Source organism: Panthera onca, chromosome X, assembly GCF_046562875.1.
Source record: "Panthera onca isolate mPanOnc1 chromosome X, mPanOnc1 haplotype 2, whole genome shotgun sequence".
Taxonomy (NCBI): domain Eukaryota; kingdom Metazoa; phylum Chordata; class Mammalia; order Carnivora; family Felidae; genus Panthera; species Panthera onca.
The window spans coordinates 73,846,321-73,871,264 of record NC_138357.1 but is presented as its reverse complement, the minus strand read 5'-3'; the positions used below and the strand labels follow the sequence as shown (position 1 = coordinate 73,871,264).

The 24,944-nt window shown below is 46.0% G+C and overlaps 1 protein-coding gene across 4 annotated transcripts in view; it reads left to right on the top strand.

Moving 5' to 3' along the window:
* The first annotated feature begins 2,589 nt into the window (after window positions 1–2,589).
* Window positions 2,590–24,944, top strand: part of STARD8 (StAR related lipid transfer domain containing 8) — a 40,312-nt gene continuing 17,957 nt past the window's right edge. For 2 of the 4 annotated variants that reach the window (XM_081793782.1, XM_081793781.1), the window contains exon 1: window positions 2,590–2,781. Coding sequence is in view for 1 of the 4 variants with exons in the window: in XM_081793780.1 (XP_081649906.1) it covers window positions 18,175–18,397 (223 nt within the window). In the remaining 3 variants the exon portion in view is untranslated. Of the gene's footprint in view, window positions 2,782–18,154; window positions 18,398–24,944 lie in introns of those variants that run through there. The other 2 variants (XM_081793780.1, XM_081793783.1) reach the window with 2 other exon arrangements.

Here is a 24,944-nt window from a genome sequence, read left to right as displayed (position 1 = left end):
CATCCGACTTCGGCTCAGGTCATGATCTCGCGGTCCGTGAGTTCGAGCCCAGCGTCGGGCTCTGTGCTGAAAGCTCAGAGCCTGGAGCCTGTTTCAGATTCTGTGTCTCCCTCTCTCTCTGACCTTCCCCCATTCATGCTCTGTCTCTCTCTGTCTCAAAAATGAATAAACGTTAAAAAAACTAAAAAAGAAGAACTTAAATTATAAAAAAAAAAAGAAAGTTACTATTTCTTCATCTGTTCCAGGCACCATTATTGTATATTTGTTCCATGTAAGACTCTGGTTTAGGTCAGAGCATGGGAGTAGATCAGGGAGCAAGAATGAAGAGAGTGAGCTATCTCCTTCTAAAGAGGCTGAGTTCTTGCCTTTCTGAAACTCATGGGGTAAGAGAAGGAGATCAAGAAAGACCCAAAGAAACAGTCTAGATATTGTTTGGACTATTGATTGATTGATTGATTGCGGGGGGGCACCTGGGTGGCTCAGTCGGTTGAGCATCTGACTTCTGCTCAGTTCATGGTCTCACAGTTAATGAGTTTGAGTCCCATGTCAGGCTCTGTGCTGACAGTTCAGAGTGTGGAGCCTGCTTCAGATTCTGTGTGTGTGTGCCTCTCTCTGCCCCTCCCCTGCTCGTGCTCTGTCTCTGTCTTTCAAAAATAAATAAACATTAAAAAATGCATTTCTATTTATTTATTGCTTGGGCCATTCTACGATGTCACAAGGTACATGGCAAATATTAGGATTATAGCTTTCTCTGGCTATTGTGTTCACTTAGTCATTCGACAGATATTTTTATTGAGTACACACATGCTCTATGCCAGGCATGTGAAGCTCTTGTTCTACTTATTTGTAGCACTTGCTCTTTTTGTAGTTTTTGTACTTTCTGTAGCTTTCCCTTTTTTAGTTTTCCGGTTTGATTACCTTAAAAAAAAAAAAAAAGAACTGGATGTCTCAGGACCCACCATGTCTGATTTAGTTAAATGAATCTACTAAAAGGTAAGTGGGGTTTGGTCATTATCTATATGAATGTAATTTCTTCATGGTTGTCCCTTGAATATCTTTCAACATTCATTCATCCATTAACAAACATTACTGAGAAACTACTGTAGACACTGTGCTTGGTGCCATGAGGTGGATGGAATTGGCTCTGACGTGGTTTCCTGCCCTTAGGGAAGCTATAGGATATCCTTTTAGCATTTTCCAGAAGCAAGATAAGTTTGGCTCCAACTCAGAGCTTTAGGGATGCATACAAACATAACAGCGCAGCCTCAGAAAGGAGGTCTTCTACCTTCCCACCCATCATAGTGGTTCCTGACTCTGGATGGGATTTTGTTTCAAGAAGTGAGTTCTGTTGTACAGAACTCCAAGACCCACAGGTACATGACTCATCTTAAACAAAGTGCCAGCTCCAGTGTTGCCATTGAGAGGAAAGGAGGTGTGCACACTGGAGGTAGACTTGCTTCATTATTTCTCCTCTGATTCTCATCAAGGCCAGTAGGTAAGTAAGGTGGGATAATTCTAATGAGTCTGAATACCAGACAGTAGGGGGACACCTGGGGCTATGTCTGTCTTTGCCATTGCCTGGGTGACCTTAAGAAAGTTGCTGTCCCAAGAAACATGAATTTTTGCTTTCATCTGTGTTGGGTACTTTGGCAAACAAATTAGATGGATGTGGAGCCTGCTTTCTACCTGTTAGGTATGGAGAAAATAACCCATGTGCAGGTATTATCCCTGCTATGGATTTGGTGGGTCAAGATGAGCGAGTATTCTCTTCCCAGTTTCTGTATTTGTAAATGTGGAGGATGGTAGTTGGATGGCATGGCACCTTGAGTACTCCAGATCCCAGCTAATAGGAGTCCTCAATTCAACAGTGAAATCATGGTTGTGAACATGTATTGGAACTTTGTGAGGAAAGGCAAGAGAGAGATCAAATCTTAACACTCTGTTTCTTACCGAATTTAAACCAACTCTCTGATGGTACTTGCTGATACACTCTTGGGAGCCCTCGTCTGCCATGGTTAATGTATATGCTCCAAGTTTTCCATGCATTTCCCCGCGGGGGTAGTGTTTGGACTTGAGTCAGAGAGCTGGGGTAGTGGGAAAGTTGCAGAATGCTGGGGCCTGAGCAAAGTGGGGATGGCAACTTCCTGCTCACATATTTAATGTCCAAGATTCTCTCTTGATTGTCCGTACTAATCAGAGATCTCACTGAAGTTGTCTTCTGAAATCCCTATAAATTATCCTCAGCAAGCCACTGAATCTTCACGTCTACATGGCACATGTATTTAAATCCCCCATATGGTACCAGGCACATTCAGAGCCCAATAAATAAACTGTGCGCCTGGCCAACTCTGTCTTTCACCTTCAGTCGCTAGCTCTGGCTTGACTGCTCCCCGCCTACCCCCTCCTCACTAGCGGTGTGACCTGAGGAAGAGGCAGCGGCGAGGTTATTGGAGGAGCTAGAAGGCAGAGCCCCGCCCACCACAATTTGGGCGACTTTTGGGGGAGTCCGATGGGCCGGACTGCGGCCTCATTGGTCGAAGGTCGTGTAGGTGGGCGGGGCGTGCCTGTCGCCCAACTCGCTGCCGTTCCCTCCCCACCTGCGCCGAAAGTGGCCTCAGATTGACAACAGCTAAGCAGCTGCGGCAGCTGCTATTCTGGCTGGCACCATTACCCACGCCCGACCCTAGGCTCCGCGCGTGCCCCGGACGGAGCAGTCCCTCCTGCACTCACGTCCTGCGCACTGGCAGGGTCTTGAACCAAAGCAGTGGACGCGGCCTCCAGGTAGGAGCTGGGGAGACGGCAGGGAGAAATCCGGACCAGCAGGGCCTCCTGGGCCCCCTTGCCCGGCCTAGCCTCGGGCGCGCTCTGGCCCGGCCCCCGCTCCTAGCGGTTCGGCTGGGCGGCACACACAGGAGGCGCGGAGGAAGCAAGCCCAGCCACCTTCCGCCCTGGGATTTGGAGTTGGAGTCGCCGAAACTGGGGGACCCCCTGAGCCGGCTGGCAGCGCTTCTCCCCAGGGAAGTCTGGTAGTAGAAGGAGGTTTTCTGCCTGTTATCCAGGGCCTGGCCAGAGTCCGAAGGCGTAGCTGTGGGGCTTTGGAGGGGAACTGGAACCAAGCAGGGGTGGCAGGCCTTTGGGCTCTGCGCCACTTCGCCTACCCTTTTCCTTCCTCTGCTTTTGAGGGCATTTCCAGAAAGCCCCAGTCCGGCCCTATGGGCTTTCCCCTTGGCCACTGTCTTCCCTTCTGAGAAATGCTCCAGACTTTCCTGGTAGTTAAGGTAGCTGTAGGGATCAAGTGAAAACCTTTGGAGAAGTCGCATCTTTCAGGGCCAAGTTTCCCCATGAAATCCAAAATGGGTTTGGATTACAGATGCTCTCACGAAAGGTCTTTTAATGGAAGTTTTTGGGATTTTCAAATTAGTTAGGCTGGGGTTTTCTCCATTTCTCTTCCCCCAAGACTCTGTAAACTTAAGCACTGAATTAGAACTCAGGAAACTGGGGTTCAGCCACTAATTCATGTGACCTTAGGTGAGTCATGCTACTTCTGGGGGCCACAGTGTTTTCAACTGCACTTCAGGTGGTGGGCTGCATTTTAGTATCGCAAGGGCCAGTCTCTTCCATGACATTTGGTGACTTGTCACATGGTGAAAGGTTGTCTTTGAGATGCTTGGGGTGACAGGAACTATTCAGATGGAAATCTTTGTGGTGATATGCAGCCAAGCCCCCTGTAACTAGTAGTGGTGGGAAGGGTGAGCAGGACAACAGCCAGACTGAATGTGGGGCCAACTCAGAGCCGGGACTACAGAAGTTGGGCTGGAGAAGCCTGGCTTGTTTCTATCCCACTTGGAGCACCCAGGTCTGCCCACCCAGGAGGAGAGGGTGATGAATCACACCAGGGCTATTTTCAAACCCTGACTCCTACTGTGAGACCTGTTCCCGTCTCCATCCTAGGGGTTGCTGTCACCACCCACCATCTTGTGTTATTGCTCTCTGAATCTTCTCCACACGTCCATCTGTCTGGAATAAAGAAGAGACAGTTTCTATCTGGGTATGGGAAGGCATAGTGTCCAAGGGCATAAGGAAGGAGGCATGGCTGCAGGTGGTTTATGAATGGTTGATGGAGCAAGTGGGTAAGAGTGTGATGGTTATGATGGTGTTGGGTGTTGGTGGTTCTTTTACCCTAAAACTACAGCTACCATATCAGTGGACATTCTGGGCTTGATCCTCATTTTCAGGATTTAGTCTTTGTCCAGTTTTGTTCTAGGGTTAGGGTTTGGAATTTCTGCTCCCTGGACCCCTGTAACCAGGGCTAGAAAACACCACATGGATAGAATCCTGTTTCCCTTCTTCGCTTGCCTTCTGTTCACCTCTTAAGCAACTCTTCAGGAAGTATGCTAAACCTCCCTGTGCATCTGCAGCTCCCCTCCCCCATCTGGGGCGGGGGAAGACATTGTTGAGAGATATCTGGAGGTGTTTAGAGCATGAAGAGGGGCAGAAGGTGCACAAAGAAGCTGTGTATCTTGAGTGACTGCTGCAGAGTGGAGCATGAGTTGGGCAGGGCCAATGGAAGGGCCTTCCTTATTAAAGCACACCTCCAGAGTTTGAGCATAGGAGCAAAGAAAGTGGCACAAAGAGGCCTGAACTTTGACCCACTCTGTCTTCTTGAAGTTTTAAAATTCTATTCTTAGGGATAGGGATTGGAGAGGGAGCAGAGGGCCCCTGGAGCGTGGTATAGGAATACCAGCAACAATACAAAAGCAAGAAGTTCCAAAGGGAGGAGAGGATGGAGTCTCTAATCTGGGTGCTGTTGCAGCTGCCTGTGCTTTTCTGCTAGGACTCTCTTGGAGCTTCCTGTTCTAGCCATGGAAAAAGTTCAGGTTCAATGGATGCCAGTCCTAAGAAAAGCAGACTGTGCCCCCACTTTTCTCAAGAAGGTGGGGCAAGGGGTCTCTGGCTGGAAGAAGGAATTGCCTCTGGCTTGAATAAAGTAGAACTTATTCTTTGGGCCTCAAGTTTGGGTAAGATCAAGTGTCAGGCCCCTGGGCTCTTGGGGGGCTGTTATCAGATAAAATAGAGATAAGAGATCTCAAATCTGTTATCAGATAAAATAGAGATAAGAGATCTCAAAAATGCAAGGGCTCTAGGATAGGAAGTGTGAACTCCCCTATCCTGCAACCCTAAACAAAGTAGTTGAGCACAGGGCTGGGCACACAGTTGCTGGTGTCAAGTGTTTATTAAGGCTTTTCTCACCTGTGACTTGAAATCTTGGTTTGTGTGTATATGAGGAGTGAGGACCAGTCCTTGAATCAGTCTGTCACAAGTCTGAAATGCTGTGTTTGTGTGTTGAGTCTCCTCTTTCCCAGCCTTCCACCTTGGGAACTCACATGTACACAATTGTCCCTGTGGACAATTGCTGTTCCTGTTTACCCCAACTCTCAGGGACTGTAGAACTGGATGTTAAGTTCCTCAGACCCTCAGGGGTCCAGGGAGGTATGGGGCAAAACACAGGGGACTGAGAGCTGGATGTGTGAAGTTTAAATTTTTTTTAGTGTTTATGTATTTATTTTTTTTGAGAGAGAGACAGAGTGTAAGTGGGGGAGGGCAGAGAGAGAGGGAGACACAGAATCCGAACCAGGCTCCAGGCTCTGAGCTGTCAGCAGAGCCGGATGCGGGGCTCAAACTCACCAACCGTGAAATCATGACCTGAGCTGAAGTCAGACGCTCAACTGACTGAGCCACCCAGGTGCCCCTGAATATATGAGGTTTAAATCCAAGCTCTGCTGTTCCATTCGTGACCTGTCAGACTCTTGGTTTCTCCCCACTCTTTGCACTTCACTGGATTAAGTGAGGGGATCCATGGCTAAGTGCTTTGTAAACTACCAAGTTCTATACAAATTATTAGTCATTAAGTTCAGTCTTGGCTTGGTCTTGTAGAGGACAAAGAATGTAACCTTCATCTTCAGGGAATTACCATCTAGTTTGGGGGTTACTGGCATAAATAATGAGTATGTCATACTAAATCTTTACTTCAGTGAGAACTTTTTAAAAGACTATTACAAAGACTTTCAAACATATATAAAAGTAGAGATGATTAGTGTAATGAGGCCCCATGTACTCATCACTCAACTGCAACAGCCATTAGCCCATCACCAATCCTGCCTATTAACACTTCCACCTCCTTACCTTCTTTCTTGTTATTTTGAAACAAACCCAAAGCATCTTATCAATTTATATGTAAGTGGTCTAGTATATATCTCTAAAATATAAGGATTCATAAAAAATAGCCACTGTACTATTAGCACATCTAAAACAGCCCCTTAATACTGTCAAATATCCTGACAGTGTTCATATTTCCAATTGTTGAGGGGACTGTTTTGCCCTGGCGAGCCTGACTAGGGAGCCATTGGTTTTGACTGAGGGGAAGGTGGCTGACGGAGGCAAGGCAGTGACATTTGAGCTGAACCTTTGAAGAGAGGCCCAGGGAAAGTCAATTAGGGAGCCCTAGCTCCTCATTTTATAACACTTGGCCACAGTCTCTGGGGCTGCAGCTACAGAGGCTGACTTGTGGGATCTTCTTGTGGAAACTTTGTGCCTTGCTTCTCTAGCAGTAAATGGGGTAAACTCTCCCACTTGCTTCCCCAGTTCCAGGGCCACCCAGGAGCTTGAGGTCAGCAGGCCTGGGAGAATTCCTGGGAGGATTCTTTCCTCCTGACCCCTTCCCTCTCTCCTGAGGCCACTTTGGAGCAAAACAGGATGCATTCAGGATGAGCGTCTTTCCCAGCTTGTCATCTAATCACCAAGGCCCAGCTTGGAGCTTCCTCTCTCATTCATGATAAAAACCCTCACTGTCTCCTTTTTCCCTCCACCCCAGTAAGGGTGTGCTGACTTCCTCCACATCCGGACCAGCCCTCCTCCACCCCATGTGGAGCTGAGGGACAGCTTCCCTCATCCAGGTCTCTCTTCCTAATGCCCCAGAGCAGGCTGTGAAAGGGACAGAAAGACCCCATGAGTGCTCTCCCTGGCTGCAGCCTCCTGCTCTTGGGCTGTCCTTGGGAAAGGAGTGGCTCCTTTCCAACAAGCCTGGGGTCCTGCCACTGCTTGGTTAATGATTGAGCCACATAATAACCACCTTGAAAAGTCACCTCTGAGGATGGCCATTAACTAACTCCCTGTCTACCCCAGGCCTTAAGGGGATCCCATCTTAACCCTCACTTCCCCCAAGAATACATTAACAAACATTCTTTAACAGGAACTTCCAGGGCCAATTAAACATCTGTCCCTCTGTTTTCGTTTGGGCAAACAGAAGTTGTTATTCACATTGCTGAAGGACACACATTCATTTGGGTGGTATTGAGAGAGTCAGGGAGTTGAGTTGATAGGAATTCAGATGGGCAGTTGGGGTAAGGGGGATTTTTAGGCATCATAGTCAGAAGGGGCTGGGGATGTTTCCAGGAGCACCTGAGCCCCTAATGTCAATTTGAAAAAGCAAGAAATGTCCACCCAAAGGATCTTCCCCGTTAGTGGGGCTATGTGCATGTGTTTCTTTTGAGTATAGCTGTGGGTCCCCGCACACAAGGCAAGGACATGAACTGTCAGCCACGCTGCTGCTGTAAGGCTGAGGCCTCCATAGTGGAGGAGGAGACCTTCCTTCAAGAGCCTGTATCTTGACAAACAGTGGGAATTGGGAAGGCTCAGGCCAGGTCCAGTTTGGAAAGCTCTGGACCACAAGCAGTTTTCTGCAGTTTCAGTGAGAAGAAAAGGAACCGACATTTAGTGAACCATGTAAGACTACTATAGAGTCAGGAAACCTGGCTTCTGGTTGTGCCTCTCTGTAGCTACCTCTACATGAGTGACTTTAGAGAAGACATTGCTTTCTCTGTGCCTCAGTTTCCACATCTTTAAAATCATCAGGGCAAGTGGCGTGGACTCAATGGTCTCTCAGGTTTTCCATTCCACCTGTAAAATTATGCATGCCCAGTCAAAACCTTTTGCTTATCCAGGTCAATTGGCTTTAAATTCTGCCAGGCCTGGTCACTAAATATTCCCAGTTGGCTGGTCAGTTTGGGCTGACCAGGCCTTGAACTGCCAGAGCTTGGGTTTTCCTTGAGCATGGGCTTTTGTACAGTTTGCTCTCGAGCCCCCTCCCCATGTTTGTGTCTGTTCCAAGTGGCTACCCTCTGACCCATTCTGCCACAAGTTAATGAATGACCTGCTCTCCGTGGGTAGTGCCAACCTAAGGTGCTCCTGGGATCCCAGGTCTCTGTGGTAAGTGGCCAAGGGCTTAGCTGGCCCCAGTCACCTTTATGCTTTCTCCCATAATACCCCAGAGGTAGGAAGGAGACAGAGCTCAGGGGACAAGGGCCTTTAGAGGTCCAACTATCCTTATGAACCTAGATCTTCCCGCCAAGTATTTGTGCAGCTCTTGTTCCCCCATTTTCAGTACATGGGAGCACAATGTTCAAAGCAGTTGCTTTCATTCATGGACTATTCAAAAGTTTTTGCTTATGTTGGATTGCACTCTGTATCTCTGTGGCTTCTATAATGCTGGATCCCAGCTCTGCCCCCTGGGACCACCTAGCCACTGTCCTCTCTGACTTTCAGAGGTCTGAGGTTGGAATCCAAGTCCTCCTGCATCTTCTCTAGGACAAACAGCCTCAGTTCCTCCAAGTACTCCTCCAGGTACTAGGGGCAAGTCCCCTTCCCAGCCTCGTTACTGCCTTCTGCACATGCTACTATTTGTGGCCCTGGGAATGGGAAATGGCCGCTTTCCTCTTTCTATTTCTAGCCTGAACTTTTCTATAAGATTTCTCTATCATCTTTTTCTGGTGACTAACAGGTGAATCCCCAGAGTCTTGGGTCCAAGCACCTTATGCAGCTCTCTGATTTGTTTGTTGGTCAGGTCCAGCCAGTTCTCATGACTGGGGAGCCATTGGAGGCTAGAGCTTTCTTCTTATTGTCTTCATAGCAGAGGGCAAGCCTAGTGAGAGGAGGTACTTACCTTTGACCAGTTGACTGCAGTGTACTCTGTGGGGTCTGCCGGTATATCCTGTTTTCCTGCCACTTGCTTTCTTCCCTTGAGCTGGTGGAGGTGGGGGGAAGGGGATATTTTAAGGAGCACTGAACCCGGAAATGAGTATGAGCCATGCCCACAGTAGGGCCAGAAGGGTGAATCGGACAGGGAGAAATACCAACTCAGCCATTCCTCTTCTGCAATTGATGATTATGACAACAATAAATCTTCCCATTTCTTTCCATTTCCAAGGCACTTTCACTTCTGTGATTCCATTCTGTTCTTAGAGCAGCCCAGTAAGATAAGCAGTGTGATCCTTGTTGATATGTGCCTGTGGCCCAGAAAGGGGAAGGGAATGGTCTCCAAGGAGGGAGGATTTAGAACCCAGGTCTCCTGATATTCAGCCGTCCCTGTTTCCCCTAAACCACACCCGGCAGCCAAGGCATCTGGGTCTGACTCAACAGCTTCCTCACCACAGAGGAACCTCTGCCCAGGCTGCAACTCTGTTCCCATGGTAGAGGGAACAATCTCCAGGGGAGGTGGCCAAGGATTTCCTGTCCTTTATCTGGGCTGGCCAAAGGCTGGCCTGTCTGAGGTGTGAGACATGCACTTGCAGCCAGCTTTTCTGCTCCAGGCTGAGGTCAAGTCAGGCTGGGGCTAGGAGCACGGAGCTTGGGAAGCGCTTGGCCCCAGACATCTGGCCTGAGCAGCCCCTACCTTTCTAAATCGGAACAACATTTGTAGAGGGGCTTGTGGGAAAGGGGCCAGAGTGGAGATGAAGCAAAACTCATGCTGATTTGTATACATGGAGCTTGAGGCAGGAAAGTGTCATGGTGGGGAGCAGGGGCTCTGGTATAAACAGCACTGGGTGACTTTGGGCAAATTACTTAACCTCTGTGAGCCTCCATTTTGTCTGCTATGAAATGGAGATCTGTACCTACCTCATGGGGTTGCTGAGTATTAAATCCCATAATACAAAAAGAAATCTCACTATTATTATTGTTTAGTAGTACTTTCTGCCACCTCGTCACTTTGCTGTTTTTCAATGACCTGGGGAAGTGCAGTGCTCAAACATGCTGCCCCCTAGGCATTACGTCTGGATTTTTCTGTCACTTCAGATTCCACCTTCCCCAGAAAAGCATTCCTTGGCCATACCCACCTATAGGGATCCCTCCCTCTGGCCTCCTTTAGTGGTATTTGTGGCACTGCAACAGGTTTTAGTAACCCTGATCCACCAATAATAATAGTAAATTCTTCTGAGGTATTGGCACATTTGACCTTATTTAGCTCTCAGGATAATTCTGTAAGGTAGGTGCTGCTATCATCATCCCCATTTTACGTATGAAGAAGCAGAGGCAAGAAGAGGTTAAATGAAGAAGTTACTCAAGGTCCCATAGCTAGGGAATGATGGAGCTGAGATCAGGACCCAAGCAGGCTGACTCTACCACTCACACCCTTAGCAACAGTACCATGCTTCTTCTCCGTTTCCCAGTTGCCTGGCCAGGAGGCAAGAGCTGAGATTTGGGCCTTCCTTCTGCCCCTGACAGCTTATTGTACCCACCAGTGATCAGTCACTCCTGGGCAGCAGTCCCTAGGTCCTTGCCTGCCCCCTCCCCACCAAGATGGACAGATGGAGAGGAGAGAAAATCAAAGGGCTGGGTATTGATGCTGTATAGCAGAGCTGCACAGTTGGGGGGTGTGCAGGAGAAGGTTGGGGAGGTGGTTCTGAGAGCAGTAGGTCTGCCTGATTAGCACCTTCCAGCACTGGGGAAACATTAAATTTTTTTAATGTTTATTTATTTTTGAGAGAGGGAGAGAGATAGAGTGTGAGCAAGGGAAGAGCAGAGAGAGAGGGAGACACAATCCGAAGCAGGCTCCAGGCTCTGAGCTGTCAGCACAGAGCCTGACGTAGGGCATGAACTTACAGACCGCAAGATCATGACCTGAGCTGAAGTCAGATGCTCAACCGACTGAGCCACCCAGGTGCCCCAGGACAAAATAGACATTATAATGAGCTCTCTTGACAACCAGATTTCATTATTTAGAAGGTGTGGGTGGTTGGGGCACCTGGGTGGCTCAGTTGGTTGGGTGTCTGACTCTGGCTCAGGTCATGATCTCATGGTTCATGGGTTTCAGCCATGCATCGGGCTCTGTGCTGGCAGTTGGGAGCCTGGGGCCTGCTTCTGATTCTGTGTCTCCCTCTCTCTGTGTCCCTCCCCTGTTCATGCTCTATCTCTCTCTCTCTCAAAAATAAACATTAGAAAAAATATTTTTAGAAGGTGTGGGTAGTTAGGGGCAAGCAGGAGGCTGGCTGGATTAACTTTTTGACCCCCTCCAGCTGGTGTGGCCCATGCTGGTATTGGGAATGTGGAGGGGTAAGCTTTTGCCCAGAAGTTCTAGCCGCCCCCCCACAGTGTTCCCACCTCAGGGCCCTTGGGTGCTACAGACTTCCATCCCCCAAGCTGTAACTGTTGCTGTCAGCTCCATTGCTTTTGAGCTCATTCTATGCTATCTTACCACCCAACCAGCTCCAGGGAATGCTTCAAAGGACAGCCCATCTTAGTTTCTGCCTCCTTGGGAAGTATGGGCCTGGTAGCAGCTCTGGCCAGGTACTCCAGGAGAGTTTGGCTTTTGTTCAGGTTTAGACCTCGGTGCCTAGCATAGTGGTTAGCACCAACTAACTATTCAGGTAATAATGGTTGAATAAGTGCACAGCCAAGTAGGAGTGAATTTGGAGGGGAGAGCCTAGAGAGACTGACATGGGAACAGATTAATAGGATGGCTATGGTCATCTAGGCAGGCTCCTGGCCCCCATCTGTAGTACAATAGAAGCCAGTTGACCTTTTGTAGCCTCAGATCCCCCATTTGTGCAGTAGGCCTGCTTTGGACAGGGCCGTCATGGGGACCAAATGAGATGTGGGATGGTCAAATGTCTTCTCTGCTGATGGGAAGTTACTTCAGGCCAAGGGTTCATACTACAAAAATCCTAGCATATGTTTTTTGTATCTATGGCCAACATGATTTCTCCTGTTCAATGAAGAATATTCTAACTTGGTGGACTTGGAGGACTCTGTAACTAGACTGCTTGGATTTGCATCTTGACACACCACTTCCTAGCTGCTGACTTTGGGCAAGTCACTAGCTATCTCTGGGCCTCAGTTTTCTCAATCTGTCAAATAGAAATATAGCACTTACCCCACAGGGGTGTTGTGAAGATTCATTGATATAAACCATATAAAAAGTACCTAGGCCTGGAACATAACGATGACTCTGTACCCTTTGGCTGTTGTTATTATTATCTCATTTTATACTTGCAGAAACCTCATGTTGTCAGTGCTATAATCGTATCCCTATTTTACAGATGAGAACACTGAAGCACAGGGAAGTTAAGTCTTGCCCAATGTGATCTGTGTAAAGTCCTTAGCTCAGGACCTGGCATATAGTAGGTGCTCAGTAAATATTAGTGTTTCATATTAATTATTATTAATAATTACATTCACTATCATAAATATTGTTATCAATAATGAACACAACCACAATTAAGAAGTAGCAGAGTCAAGACTAAAAGCCACATTCTCAGATTGCTAGCCTGTTAGTCTTCCCTCTGTAACCCAAAACCTCTATGTTTCTAGACTTTACACAGCTGTTAGGCCACCATTGTGGATTCTCCTTCCCTTCACCCCATACGACCTAAATATGCATGTTGTCACCCCCTGCCCACAAAGCCAAGGCCCCTGCCTTCTCCTTTATGTTCAGAATCACAGCCCTCCCTTTGGCTTCAGGTCTCCAGGGAGGCCTGTGTCCCATGGCTTCCAGAGGGAGAACAAACCCCTCTTGAAGAGGCTACTTCTCTCAGGCTCATTTTTTCTTCCTATAAGAGACAATTTTCTCTGGATCTTAGGGTGGGGCCAGGCTCCTTCAAGGCATTTCCTGCCCAGGAGTTTATATTTGGCCCCAGCAAAAGGAAAAGGAAGTAGGCAAGGGGGTGGGGTTGGGATGTAGAAGTGGTGGCACAAGGTCAAAATGGGTGCATGCCAAGACTTTGCAGGCCAAGAGAGGAAGCAGGAGATGGCGCATGTCCCTTCTTAAGTGGGCTTGGATGCCCTCATAGGAGCTTGGGATGGAAGAGCTGAGTATTCCTTGAGGTCAGAATGCCTGCACCCTCACGTAGAGGTTATTTTCCATTTTTATACCTCTGGACCTTGGTTCCTGGTCCTGTGGATTCTGCACTGGGGCAAGGTGTTCTTCTAGTCATCTAGTTGGCTGAGTTGCATGTGTGTCCTCAGTTCTGTGTCTCTGCTATAGTGATGCCAGAGGAATGGCTGGAGTCATAGGTCCACACACTGTTTAGTTGGAAAGCAGGACTTCCTGTCTGGGTGTTGCCTGAACATTTTGTAGCTCTGATTAAACTGCAGTTGGGATACTGAGACCAATAAGACCCAGTTGAACTCCAGTTGAATGGAGGAGATAGTCTCATGTGCTGCTGAGAGGGTAATGGAAATGTGTAGAAGGTCATTTAATTTAAATGAGCTATTGGGTGGTAGGGGGTTAGTGAGAGGTCAGGGAAGGAAGATTTCATAGGAAGCATCCATCCTGATGCATAATAGGAATTTGCAGCTTCAAGTCAGGCTGGGTCTAGAGTGTAGAAGGCCTCAAGTGCTAGGTGGAAGACAGTCTGGTGTCTACCCTGGGCTGTGGGCAGTGGGAAGCCTGCTAGGTTGCAGAGTAGGAGAGTGGCCTGGTCAAAGCTTGGCTCTTGTAAGAAGAAGCTGGCAGTACAACCTGTTGAAAGGAGAGACTAGAGCCTGGGAACTTGGAGGGCTTAAGTAATCCAGACATGAGAACCTAGAGCACTGTTGGGCGTGGGAAACCGTGACCACCTGATGGAAAAGTTTATAGAACTTGGTGACTAAATACATGAGCCAAGAAAGGACAGAATAGGATGACTAGTGTTTCAAACCTGGGTGTTTGGTGCCTTTGGAGGCAGGAAATCTGGAGAGAAAGCCAGGTTGGGAGGGGAAGATGAGTTTGGTCTTGGTCTTCACCGAAGACCCTCACTGGAGTCTCCCAGAAGAGAATGTGCAGGAGGAGGAAAGCTCCCTATACTGAACCAGCCACTGCTAATCACACACACCCTTGCTCTGGGTCTAGATTTGATGAGTGGCTATTAGAAGATGGGGAAATTGTAGCCCAGAGAGTGTTGGTGGCTTGTCCAAGGTCACCCAACAAGTTCCTAGTACAGTTGGGGCTAGAATGTAGTTCTCCTGGCCTTAAATCCAATAATCTTTCCACCCATACCATAATGGAGAGCAGTTTCCACTGGTCCAACATCTGCCCCAGACCAGTTAGGCTGGCAGTTCTTGCCTCCAGGCTGGGAACTGGAGGTGATGGAGTAGTACATGACTTATTAAAACACACGTCTTTCCTTGTCACCATGACCTTGTCAGAGCACTTGGGGACTGGGTTGGGGGCAGGATACCCTGGAGGCAAGAAAGCTAATGGAGTGACTGCAACAAAGAAGGTGACAGCTTTGACCTTCACTGTCACAGAGAAGCCCTGGGCTAAGCAAGAATGTCAGCTGCCTGCTTTAACCCTGCTGTATCAACTGCCAGTTCAGGAGACCACAGACTGGACCCAAATTTTCAAGCAGCCCCAGCAGACCAGAGGTCTGATTTAGCCACAAGGCCCTCATGAGACTCCCTTGCTTAAAGCTGCATACCAGATCTCCGGCTACAGCTTCTATGGGAAGAGGTGTATGGTTGGGGTTTCATGCATGACTTCCATATTTATAAAAACTCCAAACTAGAACTGCCACCTGTCCATGGCTGACCCAACTCTGCCTACGAAGGATTAACAGGGTCCACAGACCAGGGACGCCACTGAATCATGTATCCATTATTTGCCTCATCCCTCAGGATATCCCCAAGGAAGGATGGGAATACCTGGAAGTGCTAGAGGATCCCAGGTAAGGTGGAGCTGACCCTCATAGTTTCACACTTCAGGTCTGGAGTCAACTGTTCTTTTGTTGTGGGGACTGTCCTGCGTGGTGTAGCATGTTTAGCAGCATCCCTGGCCTTTACTCAATAGATGCCAATAACATCCCTCCCCAGTTGTGATGGCCAAAAATGTTTCTAGATATTTCCATAGGTCCCCTGGGGCATAACATTGTCTCTGGTTGAGAATCCCTGAGGCCTAATGGCTTTGGTGTAGACATGGAGTGTTAAGGAGAAAGGGGTATTAGAATGGAGAGCCACACATGTGAGCTTGCCACTAGCCAGCAAGATTCAGTGGCTTCACTAATGTTGCTACCCAGTCCCATGGTATTGTCCCTTCCTGGGCTGTGTGCCTTGGTGGTGCCTCAGTTCTGACAGGGAGACTCCAAAAGTGTTGCATGTATGGGCGCAGGAGCTTGGCAGCCAGCTGTAGCTCTGGCTGAGATTGAGGCTGGCATCCAAACAGGTGCAGTAGGGGCCCCGAGTTCTGCTTGTGACCTAACAAGCCAGAGGCCAGCCAGTGACTAGTACAGCCAAGCTAGCTGCTTGAAATCCAACAGCCCTTACCATGGCACCCCTCCTGTGAGGTTTAGAATGTGGGATGAGAGCTATTTTGGTCTTGTCTCTTTTCCTCCATTTGTGTCCCTCCCCTGTAAGAATCTAGTAAGAATTGTAATTACAGCTAAGAGCTGTAGCAGCTCTAGTAGCAGGGAGACAACGAGTGTACCCAGTCTCCTAGTGGACAGGGTATTGCAGACTCCCCTGAATCTCCCTCCCAAGGTCAGGAAGGGGGAAATCTTGGCAGTCTTCAAATTCATGATAGCTGTTATTATGAGCCCTTGTGAAGGCTCCCCTCCCACTGTCCCTCAGGGAGAGAGGGGGCATAGCCAGACAGTCACCTGTTGCAGCATTTGTGAAAATTTGAATGAAGATCCACTTCTGAGGGATCCAGGGATCAAGACTGGGTGGGCATACTTCTTGTGGCCTGGGCTCCTTAGATGTATCCTTATGAGAGGGTGAAAGGAGCTGGTAATAGCTGCCTGGGGCCAACTGAGATCCAAGCCATCTGCCACAAAGCCAACATCTCTTCATTAAGCAGGATCCCCCTCTAGTAATGGAGATGGGCAAAGAAAAAGGGCCTGCATCAACCAAGAGAAACGATCTGAGAAGCCTTTTGCCAGGACCTAGCAGCAGGGCCTGGAGTGGTAGGGGGCTCCTCTGCCTACCTTGAATACCAGCTTGATCTCACAAAGTCCACCTTAGACACTTGGGTCATCACACAGTGGCATCCCAGATCTTTCTCCACTCCCTCATAATGGTGGCTTTTCCTCCTGTGCTCACTAAAGGTGAGAAAGACCATGATGATGCCAGACCTTATTTTGGAGACACTCCTCCTATGGTGAGGGCCATGAAGAAGATGCCTTTCCAAATAGGAAACAAAGTAAGGTAAAGGAAATCCACACAATTGCTGGTCCTCTGTTTGAATAAATTACCTTCACATATACCCATAGGTTTGCCCTCCCCTGTCTTACCATAAGCTCATTGCTTTCTTGCTCCTTCACTCTGGCTGAGAGAACATGGACCAGTGATTAGAATGGGCCTGAGTCTGGCCTCTGGCTAGAATCTTTCCAGAGACCTATGCTGTGGCTTTTTAGCTGGCCATGTTTGTTTAAGGCCTACACTTTATATTGCCTACACTTTAGAATCATCTAGAAATCTCTCAAAAACAAATGAAAACTAACCACCCCTGTTCCCAGAGATTCTAATTTAATTTGGTCATGATGGGGGCTCAGGCACTGGAATTTTTAAAAGATCCCAGATTATAATGTGCAGTCCGAGTTGAGAGAGTACTGCTTCAGCAGGACAAGGATCCTTTGATGTGGGGCCTCTGTGACATCCACCCATTGCTTATCCTGGGCCCTGAGTCTTACCTGGTACCTATGTCTGAGCTGGCTTTTGGGTTGGGGAAGCGCAGGCAGAAGTGGGGTTCAAGTGGCTCTCTCACGGCCCAGAGTGACCACAATGCTAAAGTCCCCCAAGTGTGGTATGAAGAGGGTCAGGTTGGTGATATCGGCTGGGTGCAGCCTGACCTCCCTCAGCTTAGTTGCCAGTTGCCTTTTCTTTTTCTCCTAGCTCATTCTTACTGTTTTAAAACTAGGACACAATCTGAACTGAGCCTTAGAGACTGAATGTGTGAATACCAAGTTCAAGTAGTCTTATTTTAAGTTTTTATTTAAATTACAGTTAGTTAACATATAGTGTAATATTAGTTTCAGGAGAGAGAGGCCAAGTTCAAGTAGCCTTAACAAAAGTAGCACTAATGATAGCTTTCATATAGTCACTTTCAAAACCAGGCAAAAGCTGACCAAATCCACACAGTAGCTGTGGAGGTAAGCAGGAAAGTTGTTAGTCCTTGCTGTATAGATCAAAATCCAAAGCTTACGGAATGAAGCAAGTTGCCTAAAATGACTTAGGCAGCAGGTAGGGGAGCCAGCTTGATTGTAAAAAGCTCTTTCTTCAACTCAGTTATCATCTTTGAGCATTATTGCATTTCCTCAGTGGGGATGTTGCTGCCCCTTTCCCGAGAGCATAAACTCTACTCTTGTTCATATAGCATTTCTCAAGAAGAAAAGCCCTGCTTTTCTCCTCATTCCATCCTTCTCTGGATAGAAAAATAAACGCTGTGCTAAGAGGATCCCTGGTGCATGGCCTATATTAGTAGGTGCACATCCTGTCATTGGCCTCTGAAATCATCCATTGCTGCTCAGCAATGTTTCTTTGACACTCCCTCCAGGAGACTCGTGGGTATGGCCTTGAAGCCCGATCTGATGTTGGAGCTTTCGAGTATGCCCTTTTCCCAAACTTTTATGGCTCAGATCAGCTGGGACCCTCCCCAGGGAAAGAGTCTGGGCTTAAATCTCAGTGGAAACCTGGGGCGCCTGGGTGGCTCGGTTGAGCGTCCAATTTTGGCTCAGGTCATTATCTCACAGTTCCTGAGCTTGAGCCCTGGATCGGGCTCTGTGCTGACATCTCAGGCTGCTTCGGATTTTGTGTCTCCTTCTCTCTCTGCCCCTCCCCTGATCATGCTCTGTCTCTGTCTTTGTCTCTCAAAAATAAAGAAACATTAAATTTTTTTTAAAAAAAATCTCAGTGAAATCCAGCTTGTGCCAGATGAGTGACATCCCTGACCTGTCCCAGCATATCAACCTAGCCTTGACCAGAGCATGGCCTGCAGAATATAGTGAAACCGCTGAAATCTGCACATCTGGACATAGAAACAGGACTAGGGGTCACAGACATTCCCACGTCACTTGCCTCAGCTTGCCTAGTGTTACTCTCCCCACGAGGCATGTAAGGCAGTCCTCAGTCCAGGACACCTGGGCCCCAACCTCAGGTGAGTGGACTCTACTGGGAGTGAGTGGTCACTCCTGGCCCCAGCCTCGACAGGCTGGGATATGTGGGAGGGATGAAAGCAAAGCACTTTAGCTCAGCCCTTAATCACCAAGACATATATCTTTGCTCCATTTGGGAGGGAGCCCCAGGGCCTCCCAGCCCTCCATGAGGTGGTATATTGTTAGGAGCCAGTGTCCCTGACATCCTGTTGGGTACTAACCCATTACATTCTCCAGATTCCTGCCAGGGAGTACTTTCTGGGGATTCATCCCATAACCCTGCTTCAAACTACTGGATCCTTTGTCTTTTGGAGCTATTGTGGCCTCTTTGCAACTTCTGCCTCCTAACTAACCTCACTTCCTGGAGCCATTTGGCTGCAATTTTGACAGTGATGTGGATGCAGCCACTTTCTTTTTGTTTTGTTATGTTTTGTTTTTATTTTTTTAATATCAAATTTATTGTTAAATTGGTTTCCATACAACACCCAGTGCTCATCCCCAAAAGGTGCCCTCCTCAGTATCCATCACCCACCCTCCCCTCCCTCCCACCCCCCATCAACCCTCAGTTTGTTCTCAGTTTTTAACAGTCTCTTATGCTTTGGCTCTCTCCCTCTCTAACCTTTTTTTTTTCTTTCCTTCCCCTCCCCCCTGGACTTCTGTTAAGTTTCTCAGGATCCACATAAGAGTGAAACCATATGGTATCTGTCTTTCTCTGTATGACTTATTTCACTTAGCATAACACTCTCCAGTTCCATCCACGTTGCTACAAAAGGCCAGATTTCACTCTTTCTCATTGCCAAGTAGTATTCCATTGTGTATATAAACCACAATTTCTTTATCCATTCATCCGTTGATGGACATTTAGGCTCTTTCCATAACTTGGCTATTGCTGAGAGTGCTGCTATAAACATTGGGGTACAAGTGTCCCTATGCATCAGTCCTTCTGTATCCCTTGGGTAAATTCCTAGCAGTGCTATTGCTGGGTCATAGGGTAGATCTATTTTTATTTTTTTGAGGAACCTCCACACTGTTTTCCAGAGTGGCTGCACCAGTATGCATTCCCACCAACAGTGCAAGAGCGTTCCTGTTTCTCCACATCCTCTCCAACATCTATAGTCTCCTGATTTGTTCATTTTGGCCACTCTGACTGGCTTGAGGTGATATCTGAGTGTGGTTTTGATTTGTATTTCCCTGATGAGGAGCGACGTTGAGCATCTTTTCATGTGCCCGTTGGCTATGTGGATGTCTTCTTTTTTTTTTTTTTTTTTAATTTATTTTTTTTATTTATTTTATTTTTTTTTTTATTTTTTTAATATATGAAATTTACTGTCAAATTGGTTTCCATACAACACCCAGTGCTCATCCCAAAAGGTGCCCTCCTCAATACCCATCACCCACCCTGCCCTCCCTCCCACCCTGCCCTCCCTCCCACCCCCCATCAACCCTCAGTTTGTTCTCAGTTTTTAACAGTCTCTAATGCTTTGGCTCTCTCCCACTCTAACCTCTTTTTTTTTTTTTTTTTTTTTCCTTCCCCTCCCCCATGGGTTTCTGTTATGTTTCTCAGGATCCACATAAGAGTGAAACCATATGGTATCTGTCTTTCTCTGTATGGCTTATTTCACTTAGCATCACACTCTCCAGTTCCATCCACGTTGCTACGAAAGGCCATATTTCATTCTTTCTCATTGCCACATAGTATTCCATTGTGTATATAAACCACAATTTCTTTATCCATTCATCAGTTGATGGACATTTAGGCTCTTTCCATAATTTGGCTATTGTTGAGAGTGCCGCTATAAACATTGGGGTACAAGTGCCCCTATGCATCAGTACTCTTGTATCCCTTGGATAAATTCCTAGCAGTGCTATTGCTGGGTCATAGGGTAGGTCTATTTTTAATTTTCTGAGGAACCTCCACACTGCTTTCCAGAGCGGCTGCACCAATTTGCATTCCCACCAACAGTGCAAGAGGGTTCCTGTTTCTCCACATCCTCTCCAGCATCTATAGTCTCCTGATTTCTTCATTTTGGCCACTCTGACTGGCGTGAGGTGATATCTGAGTGTGGTTTTGATTTGTATTTTGTGGATGTCTTCTTTAGAGAAGTGTCTATTCATGTTTTCTGCCCATTTCTTCACTGGATTATTTGTTTTCCGGGTGTGGAGTTTGGTGAGCTCTTTATAGATTTTGGATACTAGCCCTTTGTCCGATATGTCATTTGCAAATATCTTTTCCCATTCCGTTGGTTGCCTTTTAGTTTTGTTGGTTGTTTCCTTTGCTGTGCAGAAGCTTTTTATCTTCATAAGGTCCCAATAGTTCATTTTTGCTTTTAATTCCCTTGCCTTTGGAGATGTGTCAAGTAAGAATTGCTGTGGCTGAGGTCAGAGAGGTTTTTCCCTGCTTTCTCTAGGATTTTGATGGTTTCCTGTCTCACATTCAGGTCCTTCATCCATTTTGAGTTTGTTTTTGTGAATGGTGTAAGAAAGTGGTCTAGTTTCATCCTTCTGCATGTTGCTGTCCAGTTCTCCCAGCACCATTTGTTAAAGAGACTGTCTTTTTTCCATTGGATATTCTTTCCTGCTTTGTCAAAGATTAGTTGGCCATACTTTTGTGAGTCTAGTTTGGGGGTTTCTATTCTATTCCATTAGTCTATGTGTCTGTTTTTGTGCCAATTCCATGCTGTCTTGATGATTACAGCTTTGTAGTAGAGGCTAAAGTCTGGGATTGTGATGCCTCCTGCTTTGGTCTTCTTCAAAATTACTTTGGCTAAAATTATGGAAAGAGCCTAAATGTCCATCAACTGATGAATGGATAAAGAAATTGTGGTTTATATACACAATGGAATACTACGTGGCAATGAGAAAAAATGAAATATGGCCTTTTGTAGCAACATGGATGGAACTGGAGAGTGTGATGCTAAGTGAAATAAGCCATACAGAGAAAGACAGATACCATATGGTTTCACTCTTATGTGGATCCTGAGAAACATAACAGAAACCCATGGGGGAGGGGAAGGAAAAAAAAAAAAAAAAAAAAGAGGTTAGAGTGGGAGAGAGCCAAAGCATTAGAGACTGTTAAAAACTGAGAACAAACTGAGGGTTGATGGGGGGTGGGAGGGAGGGCAGGGTGGGAGGGAGGGCAGGGTGGGTGATGGGTATTGAGGAGGGCACCTTTTGGGATGAGCACTGGGTGTTGTATGGAAACCAATTTGACAGTAAATTTCATATATTAAAAAAATAAAAAAAAAAATAAAATAAATAAAAAAAATAAATTAAAAAAAAAAAAAAAAAAGAAGACATCCACATAGCCAACGGGCACATGAAAAGATGCTCAACGTCGCTCCTCATCAGGGAAATACAAATCAAAACCACACTCAGATATCACCTCAAGCCAGTCAGAGTGGCCAAAATGAACAAATCAGGAGACTATAGATGTTGGAGAGGATGTGGAGAAACAGGAACGCTCTTGCACTGTTGGTGGGAATGCATACTGGTGCAGCCACTCTGGAAAACAGTGTGGAGGTTCCTCAAAAAAATAAAAATAGATCTACCCTATGACCCAGCAATAGCACTGCTAGGAATTTACCCAAGGGATACAGAAGGACTGATGCATAGGGACACTTGTACCCCAATGTTTATAGCAGCACTCTCAGCAATAGCCAAGTTATGGAAAGAGCCTAAATGTCCATCAACGGATGAATGGATAAAGAAATTGTGGTTTATATACACAATGGAATACTACTTGGCAATGAGAAAGAGTGAAATCTGGCCTTTTGTAGCAACGTGGATGGAACTGGAGAGTGTTATGCTAAGTGAAATAAGTCATACAGAGAAAGACAGATACCATATGGTTTCACTCTTATGTGGATCCTGAGAAACTTAACAGAAGTCCAGGGGGGAGGGGAAGGAAAGAAAAAAAAAAGGTTAGAGAGGGAGAGAGCCAAAGCATAAGAGACTGTTAAAAACTGAGAACAAACTGAGGGTTGATGGGGGGTGGGAGGGAGGGCAGGGTGGGTGATGGGTATTGAGGAGGGCACCTTTTGGGATGAGCACTGGGTGTTGTATGGAAACCAATTTGACAGTAAATTTCATATATTAAAAAAAAATAAATAAATAAATAAAAAATAAAATAATAAATAATATTCAGTGAAAAAAGGTCAAAAAAAAAAACAAAAACAAAAACAAAATTACTTTGGCTATTCGGGGCCTTTTGTGGTTCCATACAAATTTTAAGATTGCTTGTTCTAGCTTCGAGAAGAATGCTGGTGAAATTTTGATTGGGATTGCATTGAATGTGTAGATAGCTTTGGGTAGTATTGACATTTTAACAATATTTATTCTTCCAATCCATGAGCACAGAATGTTTTTCCATTTCTTTATATCTTCTTCAATTTCCTTCATAAGCTTTCTATAGTTTTCAGCATACAGATCTTTTACATCTTTGGTTAGGTTTATTCCTAGGTATTTTATGCTTCTTGGTGCAATTGTGAATGGGATCAGTTTCTTTCTTTGTCTTTCTGTTGCTTCATTGTTAGTGTATAAGAATGCAACTGATTTCTGTACATTGATTTTGTATCCTGCGACTTTGCTAAATTCATGTATCAGTTCTAGCAGACTTTTGGTGGAGTCAATTGGATTTTCCATGTATAATATCATGTCATCTGCAAAGAGTGAAAGCTTGAAATCATCTTTGCCAATTTTGATGCCTTTGATTTCCTTTTGTTGTGTGATTGCTGATGCTAGAACTTCCAACACTATGTTAAACAACAGCGGTGAGAGTGGACATCCCTGTCGAGTTCCTGATCTCAGGGAGAAAGCTCTCAGTTTTTCCCCATTGAGGATGATGTTAGCTGTGGGCTTTTCATAAATGGCTTTTATGATGTTTAAGTACGTTCCTTCTATCCCAACTTTCTTGAGGGTTTTTATTAAGAAAAGATGCTGAATTTTGTCAAATGCTTTTTCTGCATCCATTGACAGGATGATATAGGTCTGTTCTTTTCTTTTATTAATGTGATGTATCACATTGATTGATTTGCGAATGTTGAACCAGCCCTGCAGCCCAGGAATGAATCCCACTTGATCATGGTGAATAATTCTTTTTATATGCTGTTGAATTCAATTTGCTAGTATCTTATTGAGAATTTTTGCATCCATATTCATCAGGGATATTGGCCTGTGGTTCTCTTTTTTTACCGGGTCTCTGTCTGGTTTAGGAATCAAAGTAATGCTGGTTTCATAGAATGAGTCTGGAAGTTTTCCTTCCCTTTCTATTTCTTGGAATAGCTTGAGAAGGATAGGTATTATCTCTGCTTTAAATGTCTGGTAGAATTTCCCTGGGAAGCCATCCTGGACTGGTCCTGGACTGGTCCTGGACTCTTATTTGCTGGGAGATTTTTGAAAACTGATTCAATTTCTTCGCTGGTTATGCATCTGTTCAAGCTTTCTATTTCTTCTTGTTTGAGTTTTGGGAGTGTGTGGGTGTTTAGGAATTTGTCCATTTCTTCCAGGTTGTCCAGATTGTTGGCATATAATTTTTCATAGTATTCCCTGATAATGGCTTGTATTTCTGAGGGATTGGTTGTAATAATTCCATTTTCATTCATGATTTTATCTATTTGGGCCATCTCCCTTTTCTTCTTGAGAAGCCTGGCTAGAGGTTTATCAATTTTGTATATTTTTTCAAAAAAACAACTCTTGGTTTCTTTGATCTGCTCTACAGTTTTTTTTTTTTTAGATTCTATATTGTTTATTTCTACTCTGATCTTTATTATTTCTCTTCTTCTGCTGGGTTTGGGGTGTCTTTGCTGTTCTGCTTCTATTTCCTTTAGGTGTGCTGTTAGATTTTGTATTTGGGATTTTTCTTGTTTCTTGAGATAGGCCTGGATTGTAATGTATTTTCCTCTCAGGACTGCCTTCACTGGGATGCAGCCACTTTCTAGACCCAGAAGGGAATGCTAGCTGGGCCTCTTTCTCCTGTTTGTCGTTCTTTCTTGGGACCCTTCAGTTAGTTGGGAGTACTTGTACTATGTGTCAAGGATATTTTTCCCCTCTCCAGGATTTTATTTAATGCTCTCAGTAGCTATTACAGGTAGACACAATTGCACCCATTTTACAGTGGGGGAAACTGAGTCTTACAGAGGTTAAACAACTTGCCAAGGTCCGAGAGCTAGTGACTGACAGCACTAGGATTTCAAATCAAGCTTGTAACTCTACTACATCAGGAGGTCAAAAAAAATTTTGGGGACCTGGAGTTTGTTCCTTTGAGTCTAAGCCCTTTGTTTACCTGGCCTCTGAGGGCAAGTGGCATAATGAAATGGGAAAGAGAGAGCTGTAAAGGAAATTAAAAGGTCAGGGTCTCACATGAAAAGACATTTCTCCAAAGAAGACATACAGATGGCCAACAGATGCATGAAAATATGCTCATCATCACTTACTATCAGGGAAATACAAATCAAAACTATAATGAGATATCACCTCACACTGGTCAGAATGGCTAAAATCAACAACATCAGAAACAACAGGTGTTCTATGACCCAGCAATAGCACTGCTAG